Raw genomic sequence first — 20,754 nt, 5'->3', positions numbered from 1 at the left:
ACCTCCAGTTACCATCTATACTGACTACCAGATGAGCTGATGGCAAAACTTTCAATCAGCAATGCATGAATACACAAACCTCTTGGGTCTTATATTGAAAAGAGTGTTTCAGTAATTACAACTGACATTTAGAAATTAAAGACAAAATTCCTCTCCCCATACAAAAGCTTGAGGCAACTCCTGATTGATTGAAAGGCTCATGAGTCAGGAGTCCCTCGTTACTGTTGTGTGAGCAAATGAGGGTTCAGGATGTAGAGAAGAGGTAAACAGAAATGGAATAAAAACTGAAAATGATCAAATATTAGGGATCAAATAAAATAATATGGTATAAGAAATGGAGAAATAGTTACTGAATTATTCCTTATAAGTCGTCAGACTCTGCAATTAGTAGGTCAGTCATTTGTTAAAATCCCTTTTCCTTTCATCACTTGAAATAACAAACCTCACCTTGGCAGAGTTTGGTGGGAAAAGAACTCGGTGGAAAAACAAACAGATTTTGATATTTATTCAATCGAACTGTACTAACACACATTCTGAATTCTTGGTGTGCTTATTTCCACTATTTATAAGCCAGAAAATCAATCACCTCTCTTATCTAATTGGTATATATTTTGAGACCTTGTAGGACTATTAGTATTATCCAGGAATAAATGTGATCCCAAAACAGATCCACTCTCTCAAAGACAAAGGCTTCAATTTTGAAATTAGCTTAAACCATGATCTGATTAAGGTAATCTTGAATATTTACAGGCCCTATCCAATTTCCTTGCTAGAAAAAAAAAGTATATTCTCAATTCATACATATTATTAAACAGAGTCTCACTAAGCTTTCAGTTCAGTTCAGTTCAGTTCAGTCACTCAGTCGTGTCTGACTCTTTGCGACCCCATGAATCACAGCACGCCAGGCCTCCCTGTCCATCACCAACTCCCGGAGTTCACTCAGACTCAAGTCCATCAAGTCAGTGATGCCATCCAGCCATCTCATCCTCTGTCGTCCCCTTCTCCTCCTGCCCCCAATCCCTCCCAGCATCAGAGTCTTTTCCAATGAGTCAACTCCTCGCATGAGGTGGCCAAAGTACTGGAGTTTCAGCTTTACAGTTTTTCAAACATGGTTGACCCTTGAATAACATGGGTATGAACTGCTCAGTTCCACTTACACATGAAATTTTACTATCCATGATTAGTTGAATTCAAGGATATGAAAATAGTTATGGAAAGGGTAACTAAGTAGTAAGTCTAAGTGAAATAATGACTATAAAATAACAATATTTTGTGGGATTAATTATGTTATAGACTGAATGTACCCCTTCCATAATAATTCATATATTGAAATGTAACCCCCAGTGCAATGGTTATTTGGATGGAGTCTTTGGGAAGTGATCACTCCCTTTATAAAAAGATTCTCCAGAGAGTTCCTTTGTCTCTTCTGCCCTCTTCTGCCAGGTGAGGACACAGTGGGAAGACAGCTGGCTATGAACCAGGAAGCACACCCTCACCAGACAACAAATCTCCCAGAACCCTGATCTCCAGGACAGTGAAAAATATATTTCTGTTGTTTAAGAGCCATCTAGTCTATTACATTCTGTTACAGCCACCTAAATAGACTAAGACAAATCATACATACATACATAAATACATATATGTATATACACACACACTCAGCTATGTGTGTATATGTGTGTGCATAGATATAGATATACAAATATTTAAAATATACAATAGCACTAGGATGGGAGTAAAGGCAATCAAAGTGTTTTTAAGTCCTGATATTGTCTTAGAAGTACCAAAACTATTAATTAATACTATATGTTAACAAGTCAAGGATGTATGCTGTAATCTCTAGAGTAATCATTAGATGAGTAGTAAAAAATGTATAAATATTAGAGGAGATAAACAGAAAAATATTGCAACAACCTAAATGAAGGCAAATTAGTAAAGATAAAAGAACAGAATAGATGGGACCAAAAAAAGAATAAGTAAAAGGGTGGTAAATTTTAAATAAAATATATGGGTTATGTTATTACTACAAATGGGACAAATATCCTAATTAAATGACAACTGTCAGCCTAGATTTAAAATATGCACACATGATAATATTCCACTTATAAGAGACATATGGCAAATATAAGGAAAGAAAAAAAGTTGCAAGTAAAGGATAAAGAGGATTCCCCAGGCATATGCCAACCAAAAGAAAGCAACTGAGGCCATACTAATTATAAAGTAAACTTTAAAAGGAAAAAATCATAACTAGAGATAAGAAGAGAGTTTTCATAATTATAAAGGTTTCTGTACAACTATAAAATCTCACAATTCTAAATACTTAAGCAATCAAGACTCTAAATTCAACATACACAAAGCAAATATTATCAAGTTAAAAAGGAAAATAGAAAATCCACAATCATTATTGAGAGACATTAGTATATATTTCCCTCAATATCACATAGAATATATAGATTAAAAAATCAGTAGAGATATGGAAGATTTGGACAACACAATTAACAAATATCATTAAAAGACAAAACTAAGATATTCAAATCAATACTGCAGAATGCATTTTTTCAAGGAAATTGGAACATTTAACAAAATTGAAGATTTTCTGGGCAGAATTTCAAAGAATGAAATCATATAGAGTATGTCCTCTGACCAAAGTGAAATAAAGCTAATTTCAATATCAAAAAGATGTCAAAAATCCCCATGAAGTTAGATATCAAAAGACAATTGTAAATAACTCGTAGTTGGGAAAAAAAAAGGTGACAGAAATTAGAAAACAGAATGAAACCAATATCATAAAAAATAATGGATATGAAAATGTGTGAGATGCAGCTAAAGCAGTGCAAACAGGGAAATTCATATCCTTAAATGTATATGTTAGAAAAGGACAAAGGATGGAAAAAATGTAGTATCTAAACATATGAATCAAAACACTATTAATGAAAAATTCTAAAAAAGTAAAAGAACAAGAAATGAATAAAATTGAAAACAAATATGCAATACAGAAAGAAAAAAAGATGTCAAGTGTTAGAAAAGAAGACACACTTGTGCAAAAATAAAATTTGAATGGTGCCACAGGAATTATTTTAATTAATAAGTGGGTTTAACAAGATTTCCAAATTCAAAGTTAGACTACCCAAATCAACTGCATTTCTCCATATCAACGACAATTAGAAAAAAAAAAATATTTAAGGGTACTATTTATAATAACACAAAAATCAAATACTTGGATTAAATCTAATGATATGTAAGATGTATCAGGAAAATTATTATATGAAATATTACTAAAAGAAATTAAAGGTAAACGAATGAAAGGGCCCATAGTGTTTGTGGGTCAAAAGACTAAATATTGAAAGACATCAATTCTCTCCATAACTTTCTGTAGATGTAATGTAGTCCCTATAAAAACGCTAGTAGGACCTGTTTTCTGGAAAGCTGATTCTAAATGTATTTGAAAATACCAGAGACCAATAATAGCCAGGGCATTTTGAACAAAAACAGCAAAGTGGCAAGCCCACTGGATATAAAGTTTTATAAAGCTACACTGAATTAAAATAATGTGTCATTGGTACATTACACATGTAATAGAGTAGTCAGAAATGAAACTTGATTTGTGAAGGTGACACTGTAGAGAAATGAAAAAATGGTCCTTTCAATAAATGTTGCTGGATCAAATGGATATTCATATCAAAATATAAAAATGAATCTGTAACTCACAACACATGCAAAAATCAGTTCCAAGTAGATTGTAAGTCTAAAAAGGTAATACAATAACACTTACAGGAGATCACACGGAAGAATATTTTCATCAACTTTTACAAAAAGCTTTTTTTTTTCTGTTAGGATACAGAAAGAAAAAACCCACTAATCTCATACAGGAAAAGATGAACAAATTGAGTTACTAAAAAATTAGAGATTTCTGTTCTTCAATACACCACTGAGAGAATGAAAAGGAACATCAGAAGTTGGGGGAAAAATATCTGAAACACAAGGAACCAACATGGTTTGTACACAGAATATATAAAGAACCCCTTCACACTAGTCAGTAAAAGGCTGATAACCTAACAGAAAAAAGGCAAGAGACCTGAACCAGCACTTCACAGAAAAGGACGTTCAAATGGTCAGTCAACATATGAAGATATCCTCATTCTCATTGGTAATAAAGAAAAATGCAATTAATCTGCTACACACCCAACAAAATTATAAAAATAGAAAAACAAAAAAACACTGTTGTAAAAATATAAAGTAACAACACTCATGTATTGCTAGTGAAAGGATAAGTTGGCACAACCACTTTGGAAAACAAATTGGCATCGTGGGGCTTCCCAGGTGGCACAATGGTAAAGAATCCACCTGCTAAGGTAGGAGACATGGGTTTGATCCCTGATCTGGGAAAATCCCCTGGATGAAGCCCTGGTAACCCACTCCAGTATTCTTGCCTGGGAAATCCCATGGACAGAGAAGCCTGGAGGGCTACAGTCCACAGGGTCACAAAGAGTCAGACATAACTTAGCTACTAAACAACAACTGAAATGAAACACATGCATAAATTATATGACCCAGAAATTTTACTATGTACATATTCAATGGAAATACATACACATATGTACCAAGAGACATGTGCAAGAATATTTATAAGAGGTGAAAGCTAGAAACATCCCAAATATACATCAATGATAGAATGGTATATGAATTCTTATATAGTTATAAATACAGTGTTAACAAAACACTATAGTGAAAATGAGTGAAATGAGTATACAAGTGAAAATGAGTAGACATCTGCCAAATGCAACAAAAATGGATGTCTCACAAACATAATGTTGACCGAAAGTAGTTATGAACAAATACATACATCCTGTATGAGTCAATTTAAAGTAAAAAAAATTTATTTTTTTTATATTTTAAGTATAAAATAAACAATTTAAACAATTAAAATCGATTTAAAGCATAAAATCAATTTAAAGTATAAAAAAGTCAAAGTTAACCTATGGTGTTAGCAGGATAATATTTATCATTGGAGAATAAGAAGGGACTAGTGATTGGGAGGAGGAAGAAGAAAAGCTTCTGGGGTATCAGTAGCATTTCTATTTCGTTGCCTGAATGGTAGTTACACAGAAACTGTGATAATTTGCAAAGCTGTACATCAGTGCTTCTCAAAGACATTTGCTCTTTATGGGACATGTGGCAATGTTGGCAGGAATCTGTCATTGTCACCACTGAAAAAGGGAGGAGTGCTACCAGTGTCTCTTGGGCAGAAGCCATGAACACTGCTAAACATCTTATAGTACCTAGGACAGCCCCTCCCTCCCCCACAAAGAACCATATTGCCAAGAATTTCAGTGATGCTGAAATCGAGAAACCCTGTTGTACACTTGCCATTTATGTCCTTTTGTGTAAGTTAACTCTAGTTAAAAACAAAAGCCATGTGCATTATGTTTTCATTAAAAAAAAAAGGGGGGGTGCTAGTCTCTTTCCAAGTTTTCCTCTTCTGATTTGTTGTCCGCAGCAGTGGTCACTAAGAATGGAGAGGGATAAATGCTCCTGCAAAATTATATAGAGGCAAAACTATAACTGAGGAAATTCTGTCCATTATTTCCTCTGTAAGTCATTATTTGACTATACAGTCATAGTCGCTCAGTCGTGTTTGACTCTTTGCGATCCCATGGACTATAGCCCGCCAGGGTCCTCTGTCCATGGGATTCTCCAGGCAAGAATACTGCAGTGGGTTGCCATTTCCTTCTCCAATTTGACAATACTGGAAGAGCCTTTATATCCAACTCTGAAATGTGAAGTAAAGGGGAGCAGAGTTGGAAAGACCCATTATTTCACACTGAGAAAAACTTTCTGAGAAGAGTTCAGGGTCTAAAATAGTGAGTTTTACATTATGCACTTGAGTCACAGATATATCATGCTCCTTTTAAATAGAAAGCAAAGTGCATTACTGATACTTTTTCTGTACACATATATGGAGAAATATCCCAAGTAAACAATTTGATTTCATGGGAAAGACAGGAAGATATACTGAATTATTTTTGCACCTTGATTTGCAGATTACTAAACCCAGTTACCAGCAAATTTGGAAAACTCAGCAGTGGCCACAGGGCTGGAAAAGGTAAGTTTTCATTCCAATTCCAATAAAAGGCAATGTCAAAGAATGCTCAAAATCAGATCAGATCAGATCAGATCAGTCGCTCAGTCGTGTCTGACTCTTTGCGACCCCACGAATCGCAGCACGCCAGGCCTCCCTGTCCATCACCAACTCCCGGAGTTCACTCAGACTCAAGTCCATCGAGTCAGTGATGCCATCCAGCCATCTCATCCTCTGTCGTCCCCTTCTCCTCTTGCCCCCAATCCCTCCCAGCATCAGAGTCTTCCAATGAGTCAACTCTTTGCATGAGGTGGCCAAAGTACTGGAGTTTCAGCTTTAACATCATTCCTTCCAAAGAAATCCCAGGGCTGATCTCTTTCAGAATGGACTGGTTGGATCTCCTTGCAGTCCAAGGGACTCTCAAGAGTCTTCTCCAACACCACAGTTCAAAAGCATCAATTCTTTGGCACTCAGCCTTCTTCACAGTCCAACTCTCACATCCATACATGACCACAGGAAAAACCACAGCCTTGACTAGACAAACCTTTGTTGGCAAAGTAATGTCTCTGCTTTTGAATATGCTATCTAGGTTGGTCATAACTTTCCTTCCAAGGAGTGTCTTTTAATTTCATGGCTGCAGTCACCATCTGCAGTGATTTTGGAGCCCAGAAAAATAAAGTCTGACACTGTTTCCCCATCTATTTGCCATGAAGTGATGGGACCGGATGCCATGATCTTTGTTTTCTGAATGTTGAGCTTTAAGCCAACTTTTTCACTCTCCTCTTTCACTTTCATCAAGAGGCTTTTTAGTTCCTCTTCACTTTCTGCCATAAGGGTGGTGTCATCTGCATATCTGAGGTTATTGATATTTCTCCCAGCAATCTTGATTCCAGCTTGTGTTTCTTCCAGTCCAGCATTTCTCATAATGTACTCTGCATATAAGTTAAATAAACAGGATGACAATATACAGCCTTGACAAACTCCTTTTCCTATTTGGAACCAGTCTGTTGTTCCATGTCCATTTCTAACTGTTGCTTCCTGACCTGCATACAAATTTCTCAAGAGGCAGATCAGGTGGTCTGGTATTCCCATCTCTTTCAGAATTTTCCACAGTTTATTGTGATCCACACAGTCAAAGGCTTTGGCATAGTCGATAAAGCAGAAATACTACCGCACAATTGCACTCATCTCACACGCTAGTAAAGTAATGTTCAAAATTCTCCAAGCCAGGCTTCAGCAATACATGAACTGTGAACTTCCAGATGTTCAAGCTGGTTTTAGAAAAGGCAGAGGAACCAGAAATCAAATTGCCAACATCCTCTGGATCATCAAAAAAGCAAGAAAGTTCCAGAAAAACATCTATTTCTGCTTTATTGACTATGCCAAAGCCTTTGACTGTGTGGATCACAATAAACTGTGGAAAATTCTTCAAGAGATGGGAATACCAGACCACCTGCCCTGCCTCTTGAGAAACCTGTATGCAGGTCAGGAAGCAACAGTTAGAACTGGACATGGAACAACAGACTGGTTCCAAATGGGAAAAGAAGTTCGTCAAGGCTGTATATTGTCACCCTGCTTATTTAACTTATATGTGGAGTACATCATGAGAAACGCTGGGCTGGAGGAAGCACAAGCTGGAATCAAGATTGCTGGGAGAAATATCAATAACCTTAGATATGCAGATGACACCACTCTTATGGCAGACAGTGAAGAGGAAATAAAGAGCCTCTTGATGAAAGTGAAAGAGAAGAGTGAAAAAGTTGGCTTAAAGCTCAGCATTCAGAAAACTAAGATCATGGCATCTGGTCCCATCACTTCATGGCAAATAGATGGGGAAACAGTGGAAACAGTGGCTGACTTTATTTTTGGGGGCTCCAAAATCACTGAAGATGGTGACTGCAGCCATGAAATTAAAAGACACTTACTCCTTGGAAGGAAAGTTATGACCAACCTACATAGCATATTAAAAAGCAGAGACATTACTTTGCCAACAAAGGTCCATCTAGTCAAGGCTATGGTTTTTCCAGTGGTCATGTATGGATGTGAGAGTTGGACTGTGAAGAAAACTGAGCACCAAAGAATTGACGCTTTTGAACTGTGGTGTTGGAGAAGACTCTTGAGAGTCCCTTGGACTGCAAGGAGATCCAACCAGTCCATCCTAAAGGAGATCAGTCCTGGGTGTTCATTGGAAGGACTGATGCTGAAGCTGAAACTCCAATACTTTGGCCACCTCATGCAAAGAGTTGACTCATTGGAAAAGACCCTGATGCTGGGAGGGATTGGGGGCAAGAGGAGAAGGGGACGACAGAGGATGAGATGGCTGGATTGCATCATTGACTCGATGGACATTAGTTTGAGTACACTCCGGGAGTTGGTGATGGACAGGGAAGCCTGGCATGCCGTGATTCATGGGGTCGCAAAAAGTAGGACATGACTGAGCGACTGAACTGAACTGAAACCCAGTTTTGGACTTCTCAGGCTGCACTAGTGGTAAAGAACCCGCCTGCCAATGCAGAAGATGCAGGTTCAATCCCTGGGTTTGGAAGATCCCCTGGAAGAGGGCACAGCAACCCACTCGAGTATTCTTGCCTGGAAAATTCCATGGGGCCATAAAAAGTCAGACAGGACTGAGCACACACACCCTAAGAAGCTGGGTGGAGCCAAGTGTGGCTCTAAGAAAGCCTGAGGGTGGTGTTCAGATGCGGGAAGAGACCACATTCTGTGAGGCTTCCAACTGTATAATGTTTCTGTCTCAGACACACACAAATACACATCACACCCTGCCAAAGCACTACTGAACTTCTAGTGGGGCTATACTTTCAATTCTATTCTCTATCGCTACCTTTTATGTATTCTTCCTCCTTGCTTTCCCCTTCCCCAGCTCTTCAGTCATCAAAACTGACTTTGCACACAAAGGCAAGAAACTCACGCGACTCTTGCACAGATGGTGCACCGCCAGCTGCCATCAAGGCCTGAGACCCGGCACTGGCTGCACACTCTGAGGGAGCAGGCCTGGCACGGGTCTCCCCGATCGAATATCAAGCCCAGGTTTCTCTGACAGTGGGCACAGACCCTGGTGGTCTCCTGTTGAGTCTTCCCACTTCTGCGTTTTGCTTCCAAGAGTTCATTCTTCAGCTTCCTGGAAGGAGACGGAAAAAAATCACTTACAAAAGAGGAGCAGAGCTATCTATATCTAAGGGATGTGTTCACTGGGGAGACTATTTGAAAGGATCAAGGAGTTACATTCAAGTGACTTTCAAAAATCCATCATTTCTTCCTCCAGAATCAATAATCCTTTGATCTCATTAGTGGAAAAGTATGTTTGTGTCTTACTCTTGGATTTTGAAATCTTATCCAGGCACTTCTATTTGCTATTAGTATTTATTTACATTCTATGCTAACTTCTCCAGGGTGTCTTTGATACCATAACAAGGGAGCACAATGCTATGTTGTCTCCTTGCCTAGATATGAGGCTAGAGTGTGAAATCAAACTTGGCATCATGGGTGCTTTCTTTAAGTCAGGGGTCCCCAACCTCCAGGATCTAATGCTCGATTATCTGAGGTAGAGCTGATATAATAATAATTGAATTAACTGCACAATGGGCTTTCCTGGTGGCTCAGATGGTAAAGAATCTGCCTGCAATGCAGGAGACCTGGGTTCCATCCCTGGGTTGGAAGATCCCCTGGAGAAGGGTACAGCAACCCACTCCAGTATTCTTACCTGGAGAATTCCATGGACAGAGGAGACCGGCAGACTGTCCATGGGGTCACACAGAGTCGGAAACGACTGAGCGACTAACACTTTCACTTTAAGTGCACAATAAATGTAATATGCTGGAATCATCCCCAAAGCACCCCACACCAGGTCCATGTAAAAACTGTCTTCCACGAAACTAGTCCCTGATACCAAAAAGGTTTGGGATTGCTGCCTTAAATGAGCCAATGTGAACTTTGCTACAAAGACATTGCCCATCATTGAATATCAAACAATTGCCACTAACCCATGGGCTTTGCTGTTAGATATACATTTGTTTGAATCCTGGGTCCATCATGAATTACCTATTCAAACGTAAACAATGATTTACCGACTCAACTTCGGTCTCTTCATTTCAAAAACAGGAGTAATAATATTCCAAAGTGACCATTTTTAAGACTAAGTAAGAAAATATATGGGAAGATACCAGCTTGTTTCCTGCCACACAAGTACTAAATAAATGCTATTTCTATGCCCCTCCTTTTACTATATGACATGATCTATTTACATACGCTTTAGAAAATAGCTATTCAAAAGGAATACTACTCAGTCATTAAAAAGGATAATGCCATTTGTAGCAACATGGATGGACCTAGAGATTATACTGAGTTAAATAAGTCAGAAAGAAAAAGACAAATACCACTTAAAGGTGGAATCTAAAATATGATGCAAATGAATTTATTTACGAAACAGAAACAAACTAATAGAAAACAAACAGATGGTTACCAAAAGGAAAAGGGTATGGGGGAGGGACAAATTAGGAGTGTGGTGTGAACAGACAGAAACTATTATATATAAAATAAACAATAAGGTCCTACTATATAATATTCAATATCCTGTAGTAATCCATAATTGAAAAGAAAGCAAAGTTCTCCCTTTCTTGTCCAATTGAGCACAAATGACAAGAACACACAACACATGTTTTCTACTCCCTGATTTAGAACTTACAAAGCATCCTTATGTCTTTTTTTTCATGAACAACCGGCTCCTGAAATTGGGTGTAAGAAAAGCTCCACACAATTTACTTTAAAAAACCTGTAAAAGCTACAACTTTTAAAATGAGATGAATTCTCATTTGAAAACTCCAATTGTATTATTTGGAAAATAACAACAGACCTTTCTAGGTGGTGCAGTGGTAAAGAACCTGTCTGACAATGCAGGAAACTCAAGAAGACACAGATTTGAACCCTGGGTCGGGAAGATATGCTAGAACAGGAAATGGCAACCCACTCCAGTATTCTTGCTTGGAAAATCCCATGGAGAGAGAAGCCTGGCAGTCCAAGGGGTTTCAAAGAGTCAGATATGACTGAGTGCACACATGCGTGCATGCGCGCGTACACACACACACACACAAACCTTTAAACACCTCAGGGCACAGGAGAAATAAAACACTGCCTAGTCATAATCTGTAACACTTCATGCAACAATCATAAAGAAAAAAATGATCAAAATGAGTGAAACAAAGAATAATCGTAGACTGCAGTCCTATCCCAGTAGGATAGTGGGCCAAAGAATAAGAAATTGAGAACATGGGGTATTCCAGGATATTCCAGAGACAAAAAAATAAATAAATAAATTTTATGATCACGTGCCTGAAGTTTAACTACTTGGTTGCTCCTTAAACTAGAGCTTGAGACCATTTGGAGAAGTTATGGCCATAAAGTCAAATATTTAGATTGCATTTTTCTTTGTGTTCTATTCACAGGCCTTCATTTAGCAATCAGCGTTCACTTAGCTCCCAGTTCCAAAGTCTGAAAAGACGTGGGCCACCACAGGAAGGACACAGAGAACCAAGAATTTCAAGGTCCAAACACGTCAGTTGGGAATTCCTAAGACAACCAGCATTAACTGTCCCACATATTCTGAGAGGAACCTCTGAGACTGTGGGGAAACCTGGGAAGAATTCCACAGGCAGCACAAAATATTAAGCATGTCGAATGAAAAAAAATGGATAACCTAAAAATTGAGAACTGTTTTATTCGGCAGACTTGCTGAGGACTGAAGCCTGGGAGGCCGCTGCTCAGCTATAGCTCTGAGGGACTGCTGAGAAGAGAGGAGCCAGGATACACAGGAGTTTTGCAACAAGGAGTAGGAACATCAAAAATTACTGACAAGTAAGGAAAACCAACCAGAAGCTCAAGATAATGAATTTAGCCCTTTTCTGTGTATGGGAAGGGGCAAGAGTCTGGGCTCATGGAAATCATTCCTTTGACTTGAAACTCAGTTATTTAGGGCCAGTATCCTGTTCTTTCCCATCCTGAGTCCCCTCAGGGTGGCTGCAGTGACTTGATGGTTGCAAGATCCCTTTGTTTGTTGATACGGCAGGCAACCTTTTTCACTCACAAGCGGCTTACAGATTTTTCAAATCTTTGAGAAACTGACCTAATTCAATCATTAGTGGGTTGCCATTTCTTTCTCCAGGCGATCTTCCCAACCCAGGGATCAAACCCATGTCTCACTGCACTGGCAGGTGAATTCTTTACCGCTAAGCCACCAGGGAAACCCAATTCAATCATACCTAGGATAATTTCACCTTAACTGGACACAAGCATTTCTCAAGAAGAGGAGAAAGGGTAATGAGAGAGTAGAGGGTAAAGGGACAGTTGTTGTAGTCAGGAAAAGAAACTGTGCAACTGGTAACACTGTATGAAGTAGAAAGGGAAGTGCAGGGAGCTAGAAGAGAGGAAGAGGACGGACGATTTCTCTTTCCTCTGCTTCACTGGCCACCACTCACAAAGCAAGGTCGATCTCATTTGGTTCCTGCACTCCTGGCCCAGTCTCAGGAAGGTATCTGAGGAAGATGGGTTTCTGGGCTGTAAGCACAGAATCTGTTCATCTTTCTTATCCACACAAGTTAGAAATGTTTCTGGTTCCAAATAACAGGCTTAAATATTTGGTGTAATTTTTCTCCCACAAGGGTTTCCGTTGTGGCTCAGAACGGTAAAGAATCTGCCTGCAATGCAGAAGGCCTGGGTTTGATCACTGGGTCAGGAAGATCCTCTGGAGAAAGGAATGGCTACCTATTCCAGTATTCTTGCCTAGAGAATTCCATGGACAGAGGAGCCTGGCAGGCTACAGTCCATAGGGTCACAAAGAGTAGGACACGACTGAGCGATTAACACTTTCACTTTATTCCCCACATACAAGAAATCCAGAATTAGCCACTTGCTTGTATTAGTTCAACTGAAAAGTCAGGTCATTAAAGAATCATTTCATTCTGATGACCCCCTATCTTCAAAGTATGGCTCATCATTCTTATGCAAAATGGTTAGGCAGCTTCAGTAGTGCATCAGCAGAGTTTAAGGCAGAAAGAATAGGGATGGAGTGTCAGTTATACCTGTATCTTACAGTTATCAGATCAGATCAGTCGCTCAGTCATGTCTGACTCTTTGCGACCCCATGAATCGCAGCACGCCAGGCCTCCCTGTCCATCGCCAACTCCCAGAGTTCACTCACACTCATGTCCATCGAGTCAGTGATGCCATTCAGCCATCTCATCCTCTGTCGTCCCCTTCTCCTCTTGCCCCCAATCCCTCCCAGCATCAGAGTCTTTTCCAATGAGTCAACTCTTCGCATGAGGTGGCTAAAGTACTGGAATTTCAGCTTTAGCATCATTCCTTCCAAAGAAATCCCAGGGCTGATCTTCAGAATGGACTGGTTGGATCTCCTTGCAGTCCAAGGGACCCTTGAGAGTCTTCTCCAACACCACAATTCAAAGGCATCAATTCTTCGGCGCTCAGCCTTCTTCACAGTCCAACTCTCACATCCATACATGACCACAGGAAAAACCATAGCCTTGACTAGATGAACCTTTGTTGGCAAAGTAATGTCTCTGCTTTTGAATATGCTATCTAGGTTGGTCATAACTTTCCTTCCAAGGAGTAAGCATCTTTTAATTTCATGGCTGCAGTCACCATCTGCAGTGATTTTGGAGCCCAGAAAAATAAAGTCTGACACTGTTTCCACTGTTTCCCCATCTATTTCCCATGAAGTGGTGGGACCGGATGCCATGATCTTCATTTTCTGAATGTTGAGCTTTAAGCCAACTTTTTCACTCTCTACTTTCACTTTCATCAAGAGGCTTTTTACTTCCTCTTCACTTTCTGCCATAAGAGTGGTGTCATCTGCATATCTGAGGTTATTGATATTTCTCCCGGCAATCTTGACTCCAGCTTGTGTTTCTTCCAGTCCAGCATTTCTCATGATGTACTCTGCATATAAGTTAAATAAGCAGGGTGACAATATACAGCCTTGACGAACTCCTTTTCCTATTTGGAACCAGTCTGTTGTTCCATGTCCAGTTCTAACTGTTGCTTCCTGACCTGCATACAAATTTCTCAAGAGGCAGATCAGCTGGTCTGGTATTCCCATCTCTTTCAGAATTTTCCACAGTTTATTGTGACCTGTATCTAAACAAAAAAGCAAAAGTTGATGCAGAAGTCCTCCGATGAAGATAGGTTCACTTGACCAGACAGTGTCACAGCATCACCATTAGCTGAAAGAGAGGCTGGGTAGGTGGAACAAGTTGGAACTGTAGATACTGCCCTCTCGACATTGGATGTGGTCAAGTGACTCCCGCTGGTACATGAACTGTGATATGTGACTCCAGGTAAAAACTTTAAGAGCAAATCACCAAGTTACCACAAACTCTCTTCTTCCCATGAAGGATGGCAATGTCCCAAATAGTGTCTGCCTTGTAAGTGTGAGTCCTGGTCTGAAGATGCCATGAAGTAGAGACCCTAGCCACTCAGTTATGGACATGGAACATCAGAGAGAAATAAACCTTCATTGTTTTAAACCAGTAAGAATTTGGAACTGTTTTAAAGCATCACTTAGCCTACCCTGAATGATAAACATACAGCCTAAGAACTTCCCTGGTGGTGCAGGGGGTAAGGAATCTGCCTGCCAATGCGGGAGAGATGGGTTTGAACCCTGGTCCATGAAGATTCCACATGCCATGTAGCAACCAAGCCTCTGTGCACAATCACTGAAGCTTGTACACTCCAGGCCCCTTCAACAGCAACTACTGAGCCCGAGAGCTGCAACTAGAGAAAGCCCACACAAATGTAAGGAAGACCCAGCACAGACAAAAGTAAATAAATAAATAATTTTTTAAAAATAAGCCTAGTTTCTTCATCTGGCTAGCTTTCATATATTCTTTTATTGTAGCTTTACTGCTGCTTACCCAGAGTGGCTTTCTCTGATTACCGAATCTACTGCAGATTCCTGTCTTATTCTCATTCAGAGAACTGTGTTCTTTCTCTTCACAGAACTTAGCATATTTCTTAGTTGTACCTTTTTTTTTTTTTTTTTTTTTTACTGGTTTCATGTTTGTCCTGCGAACTCCTCTGAAATTTCCATGAGGGCAAGACTGCATCTGTTTTGTTCAGTTTTTCATTTTATAGCATCTAAGCAGTGTCAGGAACATAATAGTGATCATTTAATTGAATGAAAAAAAGAGAGCATAAGCAAAAGCTGGTGAGTGACAGAGAAAGAAGACAAGAAGAAGGGAGAAAGGAAGGCAACGGGGTGGGAGGGAGGAAATCTCAGGCATACTAGGTATTACTGGGCATTCCACTTAATCTCTCCAGGTCTCAGTATTTTGACTTCAAAATGAAGATACTGATTCCTTTCCTATCTTCCTCAAGGGTGGTTGTGAGAGCCAGAGGCAGTTAAGTATGGTAATATGTTTGGGGAATTATAGAGGACTTTACAATGTGAAGCCATTATTTTTTTTTTAGTTGTAATTTTATTTATTTTTTATTTTATTTTTTAATTTTACAATATTGTATTGGTTTTGCCATATATCGAAATGAATCCACCACAGGCATACATGCGTTCCCCATCCCGAACCCTCCTCTCTCCCCCCTCCCCATACCATCCCTCTGGGTCGTCCCATTGCACCAGCCCCAAGCATCCAGTATTGTGCATCGAACTCAGACTGGTGGCTCATTTCATATATGATATTATACATATTTCAATGCCATTCTCCCAAATCATCCCACACTCTCCCTCACCCACAGAGTCCAAAAGTCTGTTCTATACATCAGTGTCTCTTTTGCTGTCTCGTATACATGGTTTATTGTTACTATCTTTCTAAATTCCATATATATGCATTAGTATACTGTATTGGTGTTTTTCTTTCTGGCTTACTTCACTCTGTATAATCGGCTCCAGTTTCATCCACCTCATTAGAACTGATTCAAATGTATTCTTTTCAATGGCTGAGTAATATTCCATTGTGTATATGTACCACAGCTTTCTTATCCATTCATCTGCTGATGGGCATCTAGGTTGCTTCCGTGTCCTGGCTATTATAAACAGTGCTGCGATGAACATTGGGGTACACATGTCTCTTTCAATTCTGGTTTCCTCAGTGTGTATGCCCAGCAGTGGGATTGCTGGGTCATATGGCAGTTCTATTTCCAGTTTTTTAAGGAATCTCCACACCGTTCTCCATAGTGGCTGTACTAGTTCGCATTCCCACCAACAGTGTAAGAGGGTTCCCTTTTCTCCACACCCTCTCCAGCATTTATTGCTTGTAGACTTTTGGATCGCAGCCATTCTGACTGGCGTGAAATGGTACCTCATAGTGGTTTTGATTTGCATTTCTCTGATAATGAGTGATGATGAGCATCTTTTCATGTGTTTGTTAGCCATCTGTATGTCTTCTTTGGAGAAATGTCTATTTAGTTCTTTGGCCCATTTTTTGATTGGGTCATTTATTTTTCTGGAATTGAGCTGTAGGAGTTGCTTGTATATTTTTGAGATTAGTTGTTTGTCAGTTGCTTCATTTGCTATTCTTTTCTCCCATTCTGAAGGCTGCCTTTTCACCTTGCTTATAGTTTCCTTTGTTGTGCAGAAGCTTTTAAGTTTAATTAGATCCCATTTGTTTATTTTTGCTTTTATTTCCAATATTCTGGGAGGTGGGTCATAGAGGATCCTGCTATGATGTATGTCGGAGACTGTTATGCCTATGTTCTCCTCTAGGAGTTTTACAGTTTCTGGTCTTATGTTTAGATCTTTAATCCATTTTGAGTTTATTTTTGTGTATGGTGTTAGAAAGTGCTCTAGTTTCATTCTTTTACAAGTGATTGACCAGTTTTCCCAGCACCACTTGTTAAAGAGATTGTCTTTAATTCATTATATATTCTTGCCTCCTTTGTCAAATATAAGGTGTCCATATGTGCGTGGATTTATCTCTGGGCTTTCTATTTTGTTCCATTGATCTATATTCCTGTCTTTGTGCCAGTACCACACTGTCTTGATGACTGTGGGTGAAGCCATTATTTTTAAAGAAAGAAAATGCAAAGAGAAAAATGTACAATGTTAGATTTCCTGAGAATAAAATCAAAATTGGCTAAAACTGATATCAGACACACTTTGAAAAAGTAATGCAAGCCTGGGAAAACTACAGTAAGGATTTCTAGAACTTTTCCATCTTCCTTAACCTTATTTGTACATTTTTGATCAGAAAGAAAAACTATTTTGATTCTTTAAAATATTAAAAATCTCACCATTTCCTCTATGTTCTTAGTTGGAAACAAAAACAAAGAGTACTGGATAGGTATAAAAAAAAGTGTAGTAGACATAAATATGGCCCCAAATCAACTGTTGAAAAGTAATGAATATACAAAGAAAAAAAGTTATGAAAAAGATATTTCCCAGACATAAAAAAAAAGATTAATGTCATTTGCAGCAACATGGATGGGTCTTATCCCTACTGATTATCATACCAAGTGAAGTCAGACAAATACTATATATCCCTTACATGTGGAATCATAAAAAATGATACAAATGAATTTATTTACAAAACAGAAATAGACTGATCAACATAGAAAACAATCTCATGGCTACCAAAGGAGAAAGTAGGGGTAGGGGGTGATAACTTAGAACTTCAGATTAACAGACAGTCACTATTATATATAGAAAATAAACAAGGGCCAACTGAATAGCATAGGAAACTATATTCAGATTATCTTATAATAACCTATAGTGGAAAAGAATCTGAAAAAGAGTAGATATACATTATACATGTATACTTGAATCACTTTGCTATAAATAAATGGAATACTGCCTGCCATATCAGTAAACAAACGTTGTCACAGTCATCAGTGATTGTAGCCACCACAGAAGGTGAGCAGGTACACACTGTATACTTGAAAGTAACACATCATATATCAGCTACACTTAAGGAAAAAAAGCTGTTGAAGACATTTAATTCCAGCTAAGGCCAATTTTTCACCTAAGATAAACTCAGGGTGCCTTTGTATTTTAAAAACATCAGTTCATTTAAAAGAATACATTTGAATCAGTTCTAATGAGGTGGATGAAACTGGAGCCTATTATACAGAGTGAAGTAAGCCAGAAAGAAATACACCAATACAGTATACTAACGCATATATATGGAATGTAGAAGGATGGTAATGATAACCCTGTATGCGAGACAGCAAAAGAGACACAGATGTATAGAACAGTCTTTTGGACTCTGTGGGAGAGGGCGAGGGTGGGATGGTTTGGGAGAATGGCATTGAAACATGTATATTATGATATGTGAAACGGATCGCCAGTCCAGGTTCGATGCATGATACAGGATGCTCCGGGCTGGTGCATTGGGATGACCCAGAGGGATGGGATGGGGAGGGAGGTGTGAGGGGGGTTCAGGATGGGGAACACATGTACACCCGTGGTGGATTCATGTTGATGTATGGCAAAACCAATACAATATTGTAATTAGCCTCCAAAACATAAATAAATAAATAAAAGAAGCAAACTTTAATACAATCAATCAACTAATCAGTTAAAGAATGAATAAATATTTTGCAAATATAAATGACTGAAGGAAATTTGAACATTGACTGGATTTTTGATGAATTTAAAGAACTCATATTAAACTTTTTAGATGTGATCATGGAATTGTAGTTATGTTTAAAAAGAGATATGTTCTGAAAAATTGGTGGATGAAATAATATGATGTATATGATGCTCTATAAAAAAAATCCAGTGGAAGGATCCAGTGGGGAAAGACATTGAAGGTATAAGGATGTTCTTAAATCAATAAATGTTGTGCTGGGTGATGGCTATTTTAGGTTCATTTTACTATATTCTTGTGAATGTTTGAAGTTTTCTATAATAAAAAGTAAAACAAAATAGAACAACAACAAAAAGATAAATTCAGGGTGCCTTTGTATTTTAAAAACATCAGTTCATTCTTTAGGTTTGCTTGTTGCTACACAGATAAATATGTATTAACATGCGAATTGATGACTTATATGTAGTTGAAATCCTAAATATTACAGAGACCAACAGTCTCAACTGTTGTTAAATGACAATATTTTCATTTCTATATTCTGGTGATATACTGAAGTCAATTTATTCTATCCCATAATCAAAACTGTTCAATGCAGTACAAAGAGTGCTTGCTTTATCGTGGCATAGACACATTGCTTTCAAATCAGGAACTGCTTTCATTAAAATTCCTGTCACATGTGTGTGTGGTGTTGCTTTTCTTTTGCTACCCTGTTTAGACCCAATTGTGCTGAACACAATTTTGCATCAAATAAGCTAGAAGTTCTAGAAGGGAAGCAGTTAACTGCCTGGAAGAGGAAGCAATAGAAGCTTCACAAAGCTTCTTTGATTCCTTGATGCCTTTCAACAATCCACAGTTTCATCTAGCAGAGCACATCAAGGCTTGAGAAAAATACTGAGCAAGCCAGAACTATACAGTGGTTCATAGCATAAGGCTCCAAAGTCAGACTCCCTGGGTTCAAATCCTGGCCTTGCCCCTTATTTCCCTTGAGACTTTAAAAAAATTACGTAGCCTCTCTGTGTCTCAAGATGTTTTAAAAAGACTTAACTTCTCTCTGTCTCAAAATATTCCCTCTGTTATAAAAAAAATTCATAGTAATTACAAGCTCATGGGGTTGTTGTGAGCATTAAATAAGATGATGCTGTCATGAGCATAACTATAGTGTAAAGCACAGCATGGCACATAGTAGTTGTGGAATAGACCATTCCAGTATGCATCTCCTAATATGTGTTCTCCATTTTTCTATTAGTGGAATGTCTAGCTAGGCTCATGGCCACTCAAAGACTACATTTCCCAGCATGTCTTGCAGTTAATTTTGCCATGAGACCAAATATTAGCCAGTGATATGATCAGAAATGATACAAGTAACCTCTAGGTCATGGCCCTAATGGAAAAGGGGTATCCCTGTCCCACGAACCCTTCTTCCCTGCCAGAAGGTAGGATGAGAATATAGGGGTGAGTCATCTTGGAAGAAGAGCCAAACTTTCAAGATGGTAGAACTACAAAAGACAAGGCACCTAGATCCATGCAATAATGGAGCCACCATTACATCACAAAGCTGCCAACCAATTCAGACTTTCCTGTTAGAGAGCAATGTACTTCCATCTTCTGTAAGTCGTAATTAAAGTATGTCTCTGTCACCCACAGACAAACCTATCTCTCAACAAATAAAAGAAGAACTCAGCAGATATTAGCTCTTTTTATTATTGTCCACTTGCACAGATGTTGCTACTAGGTTTTGCTTCAGCCTCTGCTTCAGAGCCTACCAGCTAAATCATTGTCTAGAGCTAGAGTTTCATATTCCTTTAAGAGAACAAAACCACGGTGACTGACAAAAAAATACTGTGAAACCAAAAACAATGGAAAAAAAAGCACTTGAAATAATAAATGTGTGCAGAACAATGTCACAGCAGCCTGATGCCGATGGCTGCATGCCTCCTGCACTCCTGACTTTTTCATTTTGATTGTAGGCCTATGTGTGTGGCATCTATTATTAAAACCTAACCATCACAACACTTAGCCACTATAATGACAGGCCCTCTGCTTTAAGTGTCACGCCCATAATCGCTGACAATGACCCGTGAAAAAGACATTATGATTCCAATTTTTACA

General features: G+C 38.7%; 1 protein-coding gene across 2 annotated transcripts in view; it reads right to left on the bottom strand.

Annotated features, from left to right (window-relative positions):
- SYTL5 (synaptotagmin like 5) overlaps positions 1–20,754 on the bottom strand; it is a 110,323-nt gene that overhangs the window by 75,935 nt on the left and 13,634 nt on the right. For both annotated transcript variants that reach the window (XM_027534822.1, XM_027534823.1), the window contains exon 2: positions 9,009–9,218. In XM_027534822.1, the coding sequence (XP_027390623.1) occupies positions 9,009–9,218 (210 nt within the window). The remainder of the gene's footprint in view (positions 1–9,008; positions 9,219–20,754) is intronic.

The sequence above is a fragment of the Bos indicus x Bos taurus genome, chromosome X (genome assembly GCF_003369695.1).
Source record: "Bos indicus x Bos taurus breed Angus x Brahman F1 hybrid chromosome X, Bos_hybrid_MaternalHap_v2.0, whole genome shotgun sequence".
In the NCBI taxonomy this organism is placed as follows: domain Eukaryota; kingdom Metazoa; phylum Chordata; class Mammalia; order Artiodactyla; family Bovidae; genus Bos; species Bos indicus x Bos taurus.
This window is presented reverse-complemented; position numbering and strand designations above follow the sequence as displayed.